The sequence below is a fragment of the Nerophis lumbriciformis genome, linkage group LG19 (assembly GCF_033978685.3).
Source record: "Nerophis lumbriciformis linkage group LG19, RoL_Nlum_v2.1, whole genome shotgun sequence".
NCBI lineage: Eukaryota > Metazoa > Chordata > Actinopteri > Syngnathiformes > Syngnathidae > Nerophis > Nerophis lumbriciformis.
The window spans coordinates 24,017,129-24,032,465 of NC_084566.2; the positions used below are offsets into that span (position 1 = coordinate 24,017,129).

At 40.0% G+C, this 15,337-nt stretch overlaps 1 protein-coding gene across 3 annotated transcripts; it reads right to left on the bottom strand.

Annotated features, from left to right (window-relative positions):
• Positions 1–40: 40 nt before the first annotated feature.
• afg3l2 (AFG3-like AAA ATPase 2) lies at positions 41–14,895 on the bottom strand. 3 transcript variants are annotated; one of them, XM_061979227.2, is made up of 17 exons: positions 14,656–14,895; positions 12,046–12,130; positions 11,900–11,962; positions 10,089–10,219; positions 5,841–5,993; positions 5,698–5,772; positions 5,453–5,577; positions 5,108–5,381; positions 4,888–5,025; positions 4,662–4,815; positions 2,966–3,073; positions 2,776–2,901; positions 2,600–2,710; positions 2,398–2,513; positions 2,127–2,327; positions 1,742–1,936; positions 41–1,658 (listed from the first exon to the last, which is right to left on the bottom strand). In XM_061979227.2, exons 1-17 carry the CDS (start codon positions 14,740–14,742, stop codon positions 1,419–1,421), a joined length of 2,382 nt encoding a protein of 793 aa, XP_061835211.2. In that variant the 5' UTR covers positions 14,743–14,895; the 3' UTR covers positions 41–1,418. The 3 variants fall into 3 exon arrangements, with proteins under 3 accessions (XP_061835211.2, XP_061835212.2, XP_061835210.2); XM_061979228.2 differs by having other exon boundaries at positions 42–1,658; positions 5,453–5,574; positions 12,046–12,133; XM_061979226.2 differs by having other exon boundaries at positions 42–1,658; positions 12,046–12,133.
• Between the last annotated feature and the right edge of the window lie 442 nt (positions 14,896–15,337).

Sequence of the window (15,337 nt, forward strand, 5' to 3'; positions counted from 1 at the left end):
TACAACGTTAATTTAAAAATAATAGACAAACAAATTGCAGCACAAACGTAGCAGAAACAAATGGGGACAAGTTTGGGGGAGATTTTGACAAGGCGGTGTGGCTGGATGACATCACTAGACAGAAAATATATTTTAGAATAATTTAAAAAAACATAACAGCACCATGATGGCGGGCAACCACACACAGGTGTAGTCTCCTCGTTTCTATCAAAGATCAACCACTCACATATTTGCACCTGGAGAGCACAGCTCGTGGTACTGCCAACACTCTTCCTAATAAAATACATAATAATCAAAAGTTTACATAGTGAGGGGTCAAACGATACTATATACACTGCTGGTAGTCTCAGGATGAGGTCACATGTGGAACACAGTTTGTTTCTGAACGTGAACCAAGATCATCATGGCAATGACAAAACGTGACAGATTAAAAAAGTCATTTTCGAATAGAGTTCCAATGACTTTCTGAACCATATTTTGTAGTTGACTGATTACCTGTAAAACATTTTTTTCCACTAAGGCATTTTTTTGCTTGACAATGAATTGTTGCCAGCATCTACAAACATTGTTTTCCTTCACATGACCAAACTTCCTGCATTTTTCATTTTTTGGTTGTCATTACCTTCATAATGGACCATCTTAGGAAAGCTATAGTAACTTTTTCTACAGGGGAGAACAGCGCATTTTCACTTAACTTCCTCCTACAAATATGCTTGTTGGCCAACCAAGTGATTGAGTCCGAGGTGACAGCAATCGGACATGATGTCATATGCAACCCAGCAATGGAACAAGAGCAAAAAAGCAACTACTTTCACTGCCCAGTTTATCAATAAAAGCCTTTTCATCAACTATTCATGTTGTGTTCATATATTTTGTCTTCTTGTTAAGATGTTGCCTTCTGGTTAAGAATTCCTGTATTTATCGTTTGTGTCCATTGTCACAACAGTAGGTTGTGATTTGTTTGTGTGCACACATACGTTTTAAATTATTTTGCTTTCCTGAAGCTTTTAATGATTGACAGATAATTGATGTGACAATAAGACATGCTGTTGATCTTTTCAGCAACGTGTGATTAGTCCCGTGTTGTTTGCAATAGCTTTAGTTAGCAAAAATCAAACAGCATTAGCACAATGCTAATTAATAAATAAACACAATCTCCTCTTCTACTCAAAAACCATCAAGTAGAACAAGCAGGAAGAACATTCAAGTCATCACTGCTTTGTGTTCAAGGTTCACATGGATGGTTCTGTTGGGTTTTAGAGCCCATAATTGCTTTGGAGTACCTACTTTAGTGTTCACTCATCGAGCAAAAAACCCTGCAAGTTGCATCAGAACTCAGCCCTAGAACTGACTTTTAGGGGACAATGAGAAGGTTCTTTGCCTGTGGAAGGAAGATGGTTTCCTCGCCAGAAGTGGTTCTAGAAAGGCATTCCTCCAGAGATCTGGCGGGCCACTTGCTCGTCCTGGCTCTCGTCTTTGTCCTTTCTCTCCTGGTTCCAGTCCTTAAGTCCTGCGGGCAGCGTGGTGTCCTCATCTTCGCCTCCTGTTCCCTCCACTATCTCCTCGTATGTTGACTTCTCTGTAAATGGGCGTTTACCCAGCAGTTCTATCATATCGTTCTTGTCCAGAACCTCTTTGTCCAGCAGCCGCAAAGCCACCTTCAGGGGCAAACAGACACAGAAACTGTGTTCGGTTTAAAAGAACAGGCAAAGGAGCTAACAAGCTCTGATCTCATGCATACCTTCTCCACCTCGGCCTTCTTGTCAGTTAACAGGTGCTGAGTTATCTGATAAGCCTCGCTGATTAGGCTCCGAACCTCTGTGTCGATAAGACGTGCGGTGGCCTCGCTGTAAGGTTTCTCCAGAACCGTCTCGCCTTGCCGGGGAAGATCAAACGACACCTGGCCCACCTTGGGATTCATCCCAAACTGGACAATCTGCCAATGGACACATTAGGACAACAATGATAATGGGCACATGTTAAGTAGAACAGTGACGATAAAGTCCCAGGCTTGATAATGCGCTTAGAAGTGTCAGTAGAAGCAACAGACTAGCTAGCACCGCAGTCTTGGTAGCGCCCACAGAGGCGTTAAATCAAGCAATTTACATGACCTTGTGACCACTGACCTGGGCATAGGCACTCTGGGTGACCTTCCGGAGGTCGTCCTGCGCTCCGGTGGTGATCTTGCCAAAGAAGATCTCCTCGGACACCCGTCCTCCCAACATCATGCACATGCGGTCCATCAGCTGTTCCTTGGTGTACAGGAACTGCTCTCTGGGCAGGTATTGTGCGTAGCCCAGGCCCCGCCCCCTAGGAATGATGGACACCTGGACAAAGATGGACACCTTTCAAAAACGTTCTCTCCCACAATAGAAAGGTTGTGAAACGTCAGCCGACCTTTAGCAGCGGGTCGGCGTACTCCAGGAACCAGCCGGCGACGGCGTGACCTGCCTCGTGATATGCCACAGTCTTCTTCTCCTCAGGCTGAAGAACCTGAGTCTTCTTCTCCAGGCCTGAATCAGCGCAAAGAACAAGCGGAAGATCAGGTGGGCTGACAATTCCCAAGCATCCTGGATGTCACTGGCTGGTGACGCCTCACCTCCGATGACTCGCTCGATGGCCTGTTCAAAGTGCTTTTGCTCGATGGCGTCGGAAAGGTGTCGAGCGGCGATAAGAGCCGCCTCGTTACAAACGTTAGCAATGTCGGCGCCTGACAACAACACTTACATTACTCTTGGAGAGCAAATGATGCCACATGCACACAAATCTTTTTACCTGAGAAACCAGGCGTGAGTGCTGCCATCTTGCGGGCCAGAGCATCTGTATCGGTGGCAGGATCCAGTTTAAGAGGACGCAGGTGGACTTTAAAGATGGAAACTCGCCCTTTAATGTCCGGAGGACCTGAAACAAAATCAAACACTCAGCGCCTACATTTTTCACGTGTGCTGGCGTGCTTCCAGCTCACCGATGTATATCTGCCTGTCGAAGCGCCCGGGCCTCAGCAGCGCTGGGTCCAAGATGTCCGGTCGGTTGGTCCCTGCCAGGACCACCACATTTGTAGCCGTGTTAAACCCTGGCAACACAGAGCACCTGACGCATTAAAAACAGCACACGCACATTTGTGATGTCTCTTATGTTGCCAACCTTTAACCACCCTAACAAGAAACTAGGGCTGGGCAATTATATGATCGTGATCATTGATCGCGATTACTTTGAGTTAGATCACGGTGATCAGCTGTTAGCATATTTCCTCGATCAAACATGTTAGAAGTTACCGCAATAGTAAATAGTAGGGAAGCAACGATGCTCAGTATAATCTTGCACAGAACAATCCACCTTTATTGACCATGATCCTGTGTGTCTGTGAATGTGTGTGTGTGTGTGTGTGTGTATGTTTGCGGGTGTTTTTGTGAAAAGTGTTTGTGTCCATGTGTGTGCGCAACCTCGAGTTTCATCTGGCGAAAATCAGTCTCCTCACGCTGTAATTAATGTTCAATCAGCGTTGTGCCTCTTCCCCTTACACAGCTGGAAGTGCAGCCCAGAAAAATTAAATAAAGAAATATGACTAAAACTAGCGTAGAAGTTGAAACATTTAAAAAGGAGCAACAACTTTAGTTTCACTATCTGCTGCAGCGCACTAGTAATCCTGCCCTTATTGCGGACTTGCAGGCACTCACAGGAGTCTTTTTTAGTCCCGACTGGGAGAATACACACCAACTATTTAAATCAGAAAAAGGCATTTTTATATCTAAATATTTTTCAATCAGATTTTATTTATGTGTCTGAAAAGATTCAACTCCTCTGATATAACATGTACTAAAAAGACTGCATACAGACACTTTGTATTCAAATCAATTTTGAGTTTGTGGATAAAAAAACATTTTGTTCCTGAAATAATCATTAAACTTGTTTTGTGTGTTTGTAGTGGTACACGTTATTTTACAGTACCTCAAATTCAAACAGCACTTTAATGTAATTTTATTCAATGTATGCTACAGTATTTGAGTTTTTAAAAACTCCAGAATCTGGGTCACCTCTTGCCGATTGATACTGTGTTTACTGCAGAATGCACTTTTTGATGACAAGCAAAATATCAAAAGAACTTTGAGAGGGAAAAAAGTTGTCTTTACTCTCACAAAATGTACCGAAAAAGAAGCAAAACTGTAGCCCTAAAACCGAGGTACGGACCGCAGCCTGGGTTACCTGCACCGTTGCATCTCTAGTAAGCACAATTATATATGAACAACATGATAGTTGTAAGCTGTGAGCATATATTACCTTACCGTAATTAAACATGGCGAAAATGTATGTTACAAGACACTGCAATAGTAAACAGTAGGGATGCAACGGTACTTGGTGTAATCCTGCACCGGACAATCAGCTTTTAATTTAAAAAAAAAATTGTGATATTAGTCAAGATCGGATGATATGAAAGAATTGTGATCTTTTTTTTTTGCCATATCGCCCAGCCCTACAAGAAACTATAGCAACAATCCTGTAAGCACCACCTACATACAAAAAAGGGGGCTTAGGACTGCAGTCCTAATAAAACAAGAACGGAGGTTGGGGAGGTTCCCTAAAGCAAGACACTGACAACCTCTCTAACCCCTCACTTTTTTTACATATATGTATGTGTGGTACAAATGGACCCAGGAACCCACCATCCATTTCAACCAGCAGCTGATTCAACGTGTTCTCCTGCTCGCTCTGACCGCCAAAGTTGCCACGTCCCCGCTTCCGACCCACTGCGTCAATTTCATCGATGAAGAGGATGCAAGGCGCGTTCTTTCTTGCCATGACGAACAGATCTCTGACCTGCACAGGAAGTGACCTCAATATTCCTGCCAAGACAGGATGTACAGTATACGTGTTCATGTGTGCTCTTACCCGAGCGGGCCCTACGCCCACAAACATCTCCAAGAACTCAGAGCCATTGACAGTGATAAAGGGAACATTGGCCTCGCCTGCTGTCGCCTTGGCCAGAAGAGTCTTTCCTGTCCCCGGGGGCCCCGTCAAGATGGCTCCCTGAGAATGGCGAAAAGAGTTGTCAACAGCTTTGCCCACACCCTAACCCGGACTTGAACTCAACCTTCACCCATGAGCTTACCTTGGGAATTTTGGCACCCAGGTCCTCGTACTGTTTGGGGTTCTTCAGGAAGTTGACAAACTCCATGATCTCCAGCTTTGCTTCTTCGCAGCCGGCAACGTCTTTGAACTTGATCTCGATTTTATCCTTTAGGATTTTAGCGGTAGTCTCGCTGACGCTGAACAGGCCACCCATGCCGCGGCCCTGTCGGCCAGCGGCAGCCGGGCCTCGCCGCACCATGAAGAGAAAGAAGCCAATGATGAGAGCAGTGGGGAGCATGCTCAGTATGAAGGTCCTAAGGCACAAAAACAACTCAAAAGAAAGGCGATGCCAAAAAGGCTGAGGTGTGACAGAGATAGTCCTCACCCGTCACCCTCAGTGGAATAAACCACTGGCAGGCGGCTTTCGCCCTCAATGCCGAGCTCGTATTGGACACTTTCCAGGTTCCTCTCAAACGTGTCCACGCTCCCGATGTTGAACCACACATACTGCTAAAAATCAGAGCATGGATTACTTCCTGTATGACTTGGCCAACAATTATTGTTGCGTCTGCTTTGCTTTCAGAACATGAGTAGCTGGAGAAAGAGAAAACGCTAGTTCCTTTGACTCACCCCCTCTACCGGTGCCTTCCCTGGGGAGAAAAGCACTTTGACGTAGCGCTTGTTTACAACCTCCAACCTATCCACCTTAGTGGGGAGGAGCCATACATCACTAGCAAATCATTGTTGACGTTATTTTTGCATTAGGGCCTCACCACTCCTTTGGATAGGTAGTTGTTCACAAAGTCCTTCCATGTGACCTCCCTGGCTCCATCTCTGAACAGGAAGAAGTAAGCAAATGCAGCCCAGAAGGCCACTCCACCCAGGAAGAACAGTCGAAAGTCTTTCTCGTCCCATGGAATGTCTCCCTGGAAGCAAACTCCAGTTTGAAATTGGTATCACGATAATTTGTCATATACGGTCTTAACTTAATTCTCATCAATTTACTTTAGTACTTAATTCTTATTTATTTAATTGATTCTCATCAATTTACTTTAGTATTTCATTCTCATCTAGTTCATTGATTCTCATCTATTAACTTTCGTACTTGATCATCATCTAGTTCATTGATTCTCATCTATTTCCTTGATTCTCATCTATTTACTTAATTCTAATCTATTTAATTCTATTTACTTCAGTACTTTATTCTCCTCTGTTTCCTTGATTCTCATCGCCAGTATTCACAGCACTTCACTTTTTCCACATTTTGTTATGTTACAGTCTTATTCCAAAATGTAATAAAATCATGTTTGTCCTAAAAATTCTACACACTATAACCCCATAATGACAATGTGATTTTTTAAATTTTTATAAGTGTTTGCAAATGTATTAAACATGGCTGTCAAAGGAATAAAATATTAAATCGCATTTTGTTTATAGAGAACTCAAAATGAATTGTGATTAATCACAGATAAATATTATTTATCATCATCAACATTAAGTGCACCTAAGACAGATCATTTTCAAATTTTAACACCATGAACGGAAAATGAATTTGCTTTAATAAAATGTGTTTTGAACATAAACAATTTATCACAAAAAGAACAAACACCATTTGATAACAATACAAAAAAATCCCTGATGTGTGTTATTGTCTTGCTACATTTTGTATAAATACAGAATTTGTATTCCTGCTTTAAAAAAGCACTTGCATTCATAGGAGTAGCTACTCCATGTTTAGACCCGTTTTATGCATTAATAACACGTGTGAATTGTTATGATCATGTTTTGATTGTCAAAGATGTTTGGTAATACCCATCCTTCCATTTTCTACTGCTTGTCCCTTTTGGGGTATCAGTAATCTGTGATATTTCTACCTGAATAAATGCTTCTGATAGTCTGTACATTACATGTTGTTCAAGTTAATGGCCCCCTAACCTTCTCTATTAATTAATAAAATGTAATATTGAGCCTGCTAATCATTTTGTAATTGAGGACTTGACTAGAACACAAAATGTAGATAATATTTCAGCCAGCCAGAAAAATCTCCCACCCCCTTATTCCTCAACTGATGTACCAGCATTTTTTTAGGAGCAAATATCACATAATAACATTACAAAACATCTCTGACAAAGCATGATCGTAAAGACATTTTTATTTTGTTAGGTTTCCCCTAAATTGCCAAAATACCTGTGGCTGTGGGGGCGTGGTTAGGAGCGTGATCAATATGACATCATCACATGATTTGCTATGATGCATATATTATTTAAAAAAGCAAACAAAATAGAATATACATAAAAATTAAAAAAATCAGTTAAGTATATTATTAACATTAGGGCTGTCAAACGATAAAAATATTTAATCACGATAATCACATTTTGTTCATAGTTGACTCAAAATTAATCGTGATTAATCGTAGATAGATATTATTTTTCATCGTTAATAAGTGTACCCTAGACAGATAATTTTCAAGTTTGAACACCATGAACGGATAATTAATTTGCTTTAATAAAATTTGTTTTAAACATTATGCTTTTTAAACAGTTCATCACAAAAAGGACAAACACCATTTAATGACAATAAAAAAAATTGCTTGCTGTTTGTGGTCTTGTCAGATTTTGTATTTTGTAGAAATACAGAATTCTATTCCTACTTTAGAAGCACTTGCATTCAGAGGAGGCGCTAAACTTACATGTTTAGATACCAGTTTCATGCATTAATAACACAAAATGTGAATTGTTATGAACATGCTTTGATTGTCAAAGATGTTTGGTAATACCAATCCATCCATTTTCTACCGCTTGTCCCTTTTGGGGTCACGGGGGATGGAGCCTATCTCAACTGTAATCCATGATGTTTATACCTGAATAAATGCTTCTGATATTCTGTACATTACATGTTGTACAAGTTAATGGTCTACATATTTTTGCATCACAATGTTTTAACATTATTTATTAATGAACAAATTGTATTATTGAGCCTGCTAATCATTCCGTAATTGAGAATAATTTATACAATATTTCAGCCAGCCAGAAAAATCCCCCCGACCTCCATATTCCTCAACTGATGTACATTTATTTATATGCAAATGTCACAAAATAACGTTACAGAACATCTCTGACAAAGCATGAACATAATAAAGGACATTTTTATTTTGTTAGGTTTCCCCTAATTTGCCAAAATACCTGTGGCAGTGGGGCCGTGGTTAGGGGCGTGATCATAATGTCGCATGATTTGCTATAATGTATATATTCTTTAAAAAAGGCAAGAAAATGTGAATGTACATTTAAAATCAATTTGTAACTAAGTATAGTAATAACAGATATATTTTTCTTACATAACATCGTTTTTATCCTATGTTTAAATGTTTGCTGCTTATTGTACAATGTACTTTGTTGAAAATGTTTTTATTTTAGAGATTTCTCCAATCTTTTTAGTCACTCTTTCTTTAATAAAAACTACTTGCACCAAATCTAGCAAAACCTTTTTTGGTGTTATTGGAGACCCCAAAAGGGACAAGCGGTAGAAAATGGATGGATGGCGACAGTACTCATGATTAGAGACTCTGTTTATGACGTCATACTTGCTTCGCGTTGCTGGGAGCCTTTCTCTACAATATAAAAGTGTCATCTTAAATTGTGAAGATTGCTGTCCGCGGGTATATCTCGAATATATTAAAGTACGTCCAGAGTGCGGACGAGCTGCCTTTACTCCAGACAACCCTGTGCAAATAGCTTTCGTCATCACAACATCGGTTTTGGGAGCATGGTTCCGGTGATCAAAGTACGTCTTTTTCCGGTGCATCATTAGTCAATAGCGCACAAATAATAACTATATATAGCCATTCATACTGTAACTACCTGTTGGTGTTAATGTGTATGTAAGTGTGTTTTGATGGTAATTTTCTCCATGGTCTGTGAACACAGCGTGTCGGCGGAGAATAAAAAAGTGATGTGTGTCTCGGAGTGAAGCACTGAGGCAGATGTGTATACACGGAGGAACTACTTGTTGGAATTGGTCCCGTTAGCATAAAATTGGCAATAAAATATTTTTTTAAGAATAGCGTCCGACTTTGTTTTCTTCTGGACGCTACAATACATTACATTACTTTATTTTGTTGGGTGTGGCGTCCAATATGAAGCCGTGGCGTACCGCCACAATCAAATACATTACACGGAATATCGGAATGTAGTTAAACCGGATCTATAGTGTAGCGCTTTTATTTTGAAGCCGGTCAAGTGTGTGATTGGTTTTAGAAAGTGTCTTGGCATGTTTTGATGTCGGATCGACTGTTTGCAATAATAAAAAAAAAGTCTCCTTTCGACTTCTTGCGGACTGTCTTTCATTTCTGTTGAGCTTCTATGTCGTCTTTGAACCTCATATTTCCATAAGGTAGACTTTCCTTTGCCCATTTCTGCTCGCTTGTGGCTCATCAGTAGTAAGTGAACTGCAGCCAAGTTCCCAAGGCTACGGCACAGGCCAATGGCCAAAAAGTGCGTTAATCGTCTGTTAAAAAAATGAGTCCCGTTATTGAAATGTATAGTCAACGCGCTATTATCGCGTTAACTTTGACAGCCCTAGTATTAAATATAAAAAACTAAGAAATCACATGTACATACGTATTAACAGTCTTTGGTCAATACTATGTTGAGGCACCTTTGGCAGCAATTACAGCCTCAAGCTGTGAATACTTTCCAGATGCACTATATTTACTTGATTATCATCTATTTACTTTAGTTCTTGATTATCATTTATTTACTTTAGTACTGTGTTTGCATATATTTTCTTTATTCTCATATATTTACTTAATTCTAATTGTTTTCCTTTTTTTGCAGTACAACTAAAAATGCACTATATTTACTTGATTATCATCTATTTACTTTAGTTCTTGATTATCATTTATTTACTTTAGTACTGTGTTTGCATATATTTTCTTTATTCTCATATATTTACTTAATTCTAATTGTTTTCCTTTTTTTGCAGTACAACTAAATATTTAAGTGATGGCACACTTTCACACTAACCTTCTTCAGGCGGTTGTACCAGTTTGACTCCTTTCGACCTCCTCGTTTTCCTCCTCCACCACCACTTCCTGCTCCTTCGCCCTCACTTCCTCCTCCTCCTGTCGCTTTAGGAGCATCGGTAGCTTTGGTATCTGTCAACACAAAAATATGTACATGACCATCCAAAATGTTGACACACTAGTAGGAAAGAGGACTCTCGTCTGTGTGTGCAGCGATCTTGCAGGCGTGTGTGGAACTGTGAGTTTGCACATCCTTCTGACACGTGCTAATTAAAACGTAAAACATGGTGATGAATCACATTGCGCGTGCTAAATAATTATATTTGCATTTTCTCCTCCTAATGTTGTGGCCGTTTTGATGATCAGCATATGTTTTGCAAATTAATGAAGACAGAGACGCAAAATGGATCGCACGCCTTACTCTGCTCACTTAACAGATGCAATCCACTTTACACTTGTTTAGTAGATCAGCTTTGTGTGTGCTATCAGGATTGCCCGTCTTTTAGTAAACGGCAATAGGGCTGGACGATTATGGCAAAAATAATAATCACGATTACTTTTGATTGGTATTGTAATCACGATTAATTACACGATTATTAATTAATTTGAAAACATGAGTATTCATGGTACCACCAAAACTTAACTTAAAATATATATTATTTTAAACCTGGATATAAATTAGTAATGAATAAACCACAACAATAGCAATATAAAAACACAATAAAATTAAGTTTTTCTGTTTAGACGTTTTTTAAGTCAGTTTTTTACATTTTACACTTATTTTACCACCGTAGAGTAGAGTGTGTGCTTTTTGTGTAAAATACAATTTAATAAAATGTTTGTTAATTAAATGCAAAAATGCTCACATTGATTGGTGAAATACATTTTTGGACAATTTTGACCAGTATTTTAGGTCAAAACATAATATTTTGTAAATGTATCAATAAGTGCCCTAAATTAATTATGCTTGTTTAAGGTATTTTGTTGAAACCTTGATTTTGTTAACGTAGTCAGACCCGATGTGGTGCACCGCGCTATTGTTGTGAAAGGCCGAAGTGTGCTCTGCTGTTGTTCTAAGCTTGACTAATAAAAAGGAGACTCATTTGGGGCACTTTAAAAAAAAAAGAAAAGAGACAGAGCGCCTCTCTAAATGCAACTACTGATTGTACATTGATGATGTCGTACACAATAACACAAGCAGATGATACCGGTTGTGGGTGTATGGATTGTTCTTGTTAGCTTGAGCTTCGTAGTTTTTAGTCGCTGTTTCACGTGACCGTCTCGACATTGTTTAGTTCAGGACAGGGCGGTGGAGTGTGTCGGGGATAAATAAGTGCTACTGCCTGACACATTATTTTCCCAAACAAATGTGTCTTCTCCTCACAATCACAACATTTCACTTATATTTATGTAAATTTCCCTAATGATATTTTGCGTTTATTAGCGGATTCTGTTTTATTGGCCAATTATGTGACTCTGTCCGCAAGTACGTGAATGCGGAAATCATAGGTCTTACTTTTTGTTGAGTTTAGTGATTTTTTATTAGCCATACTAGCGTTGTGTATAAATAAAAAGTGGCAACTGTGGTGACATCCTAAACTTCTCGTAGACATGCTGTTTTTTTTCCCACTCATCTGTTTCACTGTTACAAGCTCCGACATTTGCATGCACGTTGAGTGGCCAAATAATCTTTTTTTTTTTTAAATCATATTGTCATAATTGTGAGAACCCATAATAGAAATCGAAATTAAAGTGTTATTAATTGTCCAGCCTTACACGCCAACCTTTAGGAAATCAGGCCCTTAGTGTTACCTTTGTCTTCGGATTGGCTCTCGTTGGAGTTTTTCTGACTCTCAGGAAAATACTTCTCAAATCCTGCAGAGAAACACAAACACATATATGTCCATACATTTTTGTATTTTTTAGAAAATGTGAAAACAGGGAAAAGGAAGAAATACCTTTAGGTGGTCTGGAGGTCAAACTCTTGCAGGCCCCAAGCAGCTCATTAAGCAGGCTTTGCCCACTTGTCACTTGTCTTGTCACCTGCTGGACAAAAAGTCACAGTTGTTCAATTGGTGTTTTATTTTTTCATCATATTCATGTGGTATTACCTGCCATTATTGTAGGCACCAGTATGTATATTATATGTGCACCGCGTGTATGCAGAGTATGTACAGTATATGTCACGGCAAAGTTTGAAAACGCCATCTTGACTTTTAGTATGCATTATCACCACAGACTAGTTGGCTGAATTTGGTTTGCTGTCAGAAGGCACAGTGTGATTTCAGTTATTAAGTGATAATAATATGAAGTCACACCAACAAAACACAAGTAACTAGCTTACTGCCTTCATATCATTAAAGTGTAAAAGAAAAATGTCAAACTCTTCATTTTTAAAGCGAGATCACAAAATTTTCTTTTCATACATTTGCTGCTGGCAAAATGCAAAGTAACAAAGTAAAAAGAGCAGACTGACATGAAAAACAAAACAATACCATCGACCGTATTTTTCGGCCTATAAGTCGCAGTTTTTTTTCATAGTTTGGATGCGACTTATACTCAGGAGCGACTTATGTGTGAAATTATTAACACATTACCGTAAAATACCAAATAATATTATTTAGCTCATTCACGTAAGAGACTAGACCAGTGGCTCTTAACCTTGTTGGAGGTACCAAACCCCACCAGTTTCATATGCGTATTCACCAAACCCTTCTTTAGTGAAAAATAAAATGTTTTTTTTTTTTCAAATTTAAGACAAAGTTATATGTTTTTGGTAACACTTTAGTATGGGGAACATATTCTATGTAACAAAGACTTAATTTAGAGTTATTTGGTTAGGGTTAGGGTTAGAGGGTTAGGGCCAGGGTTAGAGGGTTAGGGTTATAATAAGGCCATGCCGAATAAGGCATTAATAAGTGCTTAATAATGACTAGTTAAGAGCCAATACGTTACTAATTTGCATGTTAATAAGCAACTAATTAATGGTGAATATGTTCCCCATACTAAAGTGTTACCATGTTTTTTTACTGGTGCACAAAATGAACCGTGCATGAACATCACCTTGTTCAAAGAACAAAACCAACACAATGCATGAACTCAAAACAAATTACCCCCGTGCAAATCAGTCTGACTTCTGCTGTTGCCGTATCCGTAATACGCCGATAGGGAGAAGTTTTTATTCACACGATGAGTCGGGTATGTTTTGACCTCCACCGAACCCCTGAGGCCGACTCACCGAACCCCTAGGGTTCGATCAAACCCAGGTTAAGAACCACTGGAATAGACGTATAAGATTTCATGGGATTTAGCAATTAGGGGTGACAGATTGTTTGGTAAACGTATAGCATGTTCTATATGTTATAGTTATTTGAATAACTCTTACCATAATATGTTACGTTAACATACCAGGCACGTTCTCAGTTGGTTATTTATGCGTCATATAACGTACACTTATTCAGCCTGTTGTTCACTATTTTTATTTATTTTAAATTGCCTTTCAAATGTCTATTCTTGGTGTTGGGTTTTATCAAATAAATGTCCCCAAAAAATGCGACTTATACTCCAGTGCGACTTATATGTGTTTTTTTCCTTCTTTATTATGCATTTTCGGCCGGTGCAACTTACACTCCGGAGCGACTTATACTCCGAAAAATACGGTACTTGGAGTATGGTATCGTTACATTTGCATATACTTGAACGTTAAAATGTTTATTTGTCACCTTTGCAGATTGATGCTGAGTGCCAAGCAGGGAGGTGATGGGTCCCATTTTTGTGGTCTTTGGTATGACTCGGCCGGGGTTTGGGCTCACAGCCTACCGATCTCAGGGCGGACACTCTAACCACTAGGCCACTGAGTAGGTCTTGGGCAAGACACTTTACCCACCTGCTCCCAGTGCCACCCACACTGTTTTAAATGTAACTTAGATATTGGGTTTCACTATGTAAAGCGCTTTGAGTCACTAGAGAAAAGCGCTATATAAATATAATTCACTTCACATCTAAACATCATGACCTCATTATCAATATTCTATACAGCACGTGGGCAGGGGTTAGTGCGTGTGCCTCACAATACAAAGTTCCAGGGTTCAATCCTGGGCTCGGGATCTTTCTGTGTGGAGTTTGCATGTTCTCCCCGTGACTGCGTGGGTTCCCTCCGGGTACTCCGGCTTCCTCCCACCTCCAAAGACATGCACCTGGGGATAGGTTGATTGGCAACACTAAATTGTCCCAAATGTGTAAATGTGAGTGTGAATGTTGTCTATCTGTGTTGGCCCTGTAGATGAGGTGGCGACTTGTCCAGGGTGTACGCCACCTTCCGCCGGAATGCAGCTAAAATAGGCTCCAACACCCCCCCGCGACCTCAAAAGGGACAAGCGGTAAAAAAAAAATGGATTGATGGATATACGGCACGTGTTGCCAAATGTCCCGTTTAGATTATATATATGGGATTATTTAATGTTGATTTGCCGGATTAATAATATTACAATGTCAACGTTTGGGCTTAATGAGGTTGTTATTGGCTAGGCTAGCAGTAGCAGTTAGCATGGCGTTATGTGTACACTTACCAGCCTGCTTGTGGCGACAGAAGGTGCCAGAAGAAGCCTCAAAGTGTTCATGCAGCCCGCTGACAGCCGCAAGTAGCGATAAACCATGGTGGTCACACTGGCCTACAAAGTCGCGACACCAAAAACAAGACGGCGGCTATAAAAAACACTCAAGTTCGACATCGATGTTCCGTAAGAGTTCCATTCCGCCATGTTGGAGAGTCGAGGCTTCTGTTTCTTCTTCTGTTGTTTTGGCGTTTTAAAAGCAGCTTTTGGTGTGCATTGCCGCCACCTTCTGAAATGGTGTGTGTGCAGCTGTGGCCTGAGATTGTAGTCACAATTCTAACGTAAAAAAAACAGTTCCATAAATTCTGTGTAAAAAGCTTTGGTAGTAAAGGCACAACTTAACCATCATAGTATTTGTATTTATTGTATGTCAATGCAGTTCAAGTACAATTCAGTGACGTGCGGTGAACTAAACCCCATAGATACTTTTTTCTCCTTTTTTTTTAACTGAAATTAATATGTGCAGCTCTAATCATTGTTGATTTAGGTTACACATTAGAGTAACACATACTTGCCAACCTTGAGACCTCCGAATTCAGGAGATGGTGGGTCATACTTGCCAACCTTGAGACCTCCGATTTCGGGAGGTGGGGGGGCGGGGGTGGGGGCGTGGTCAGGGGTGAGGCGGGGGGCGTGG

Coding starts and splice junctions, on each gene's coding strand:
- afg3l2 (XM_061979226.2), bottom strand. CDS start 14,742: ATGGTTTATCGCTACTTGCGGCTGTCAGCGGGCTGCATGAACACTTTG. Junction 5,026..5,107: donor TGGGTGCCAAAATTCCCAAG/GTAAGCTCATGG, acceptor CGCCATTCTCAG/GGAGCCATCTTGACGGGGCC. Junction 1,937..2,126: donor CCCAGAGTGCCTATGCCCAG/GTCAGTGGTCAC, acceptor GTCCATTGGCAG/ATTGTCCAGTTTGGGATGAA.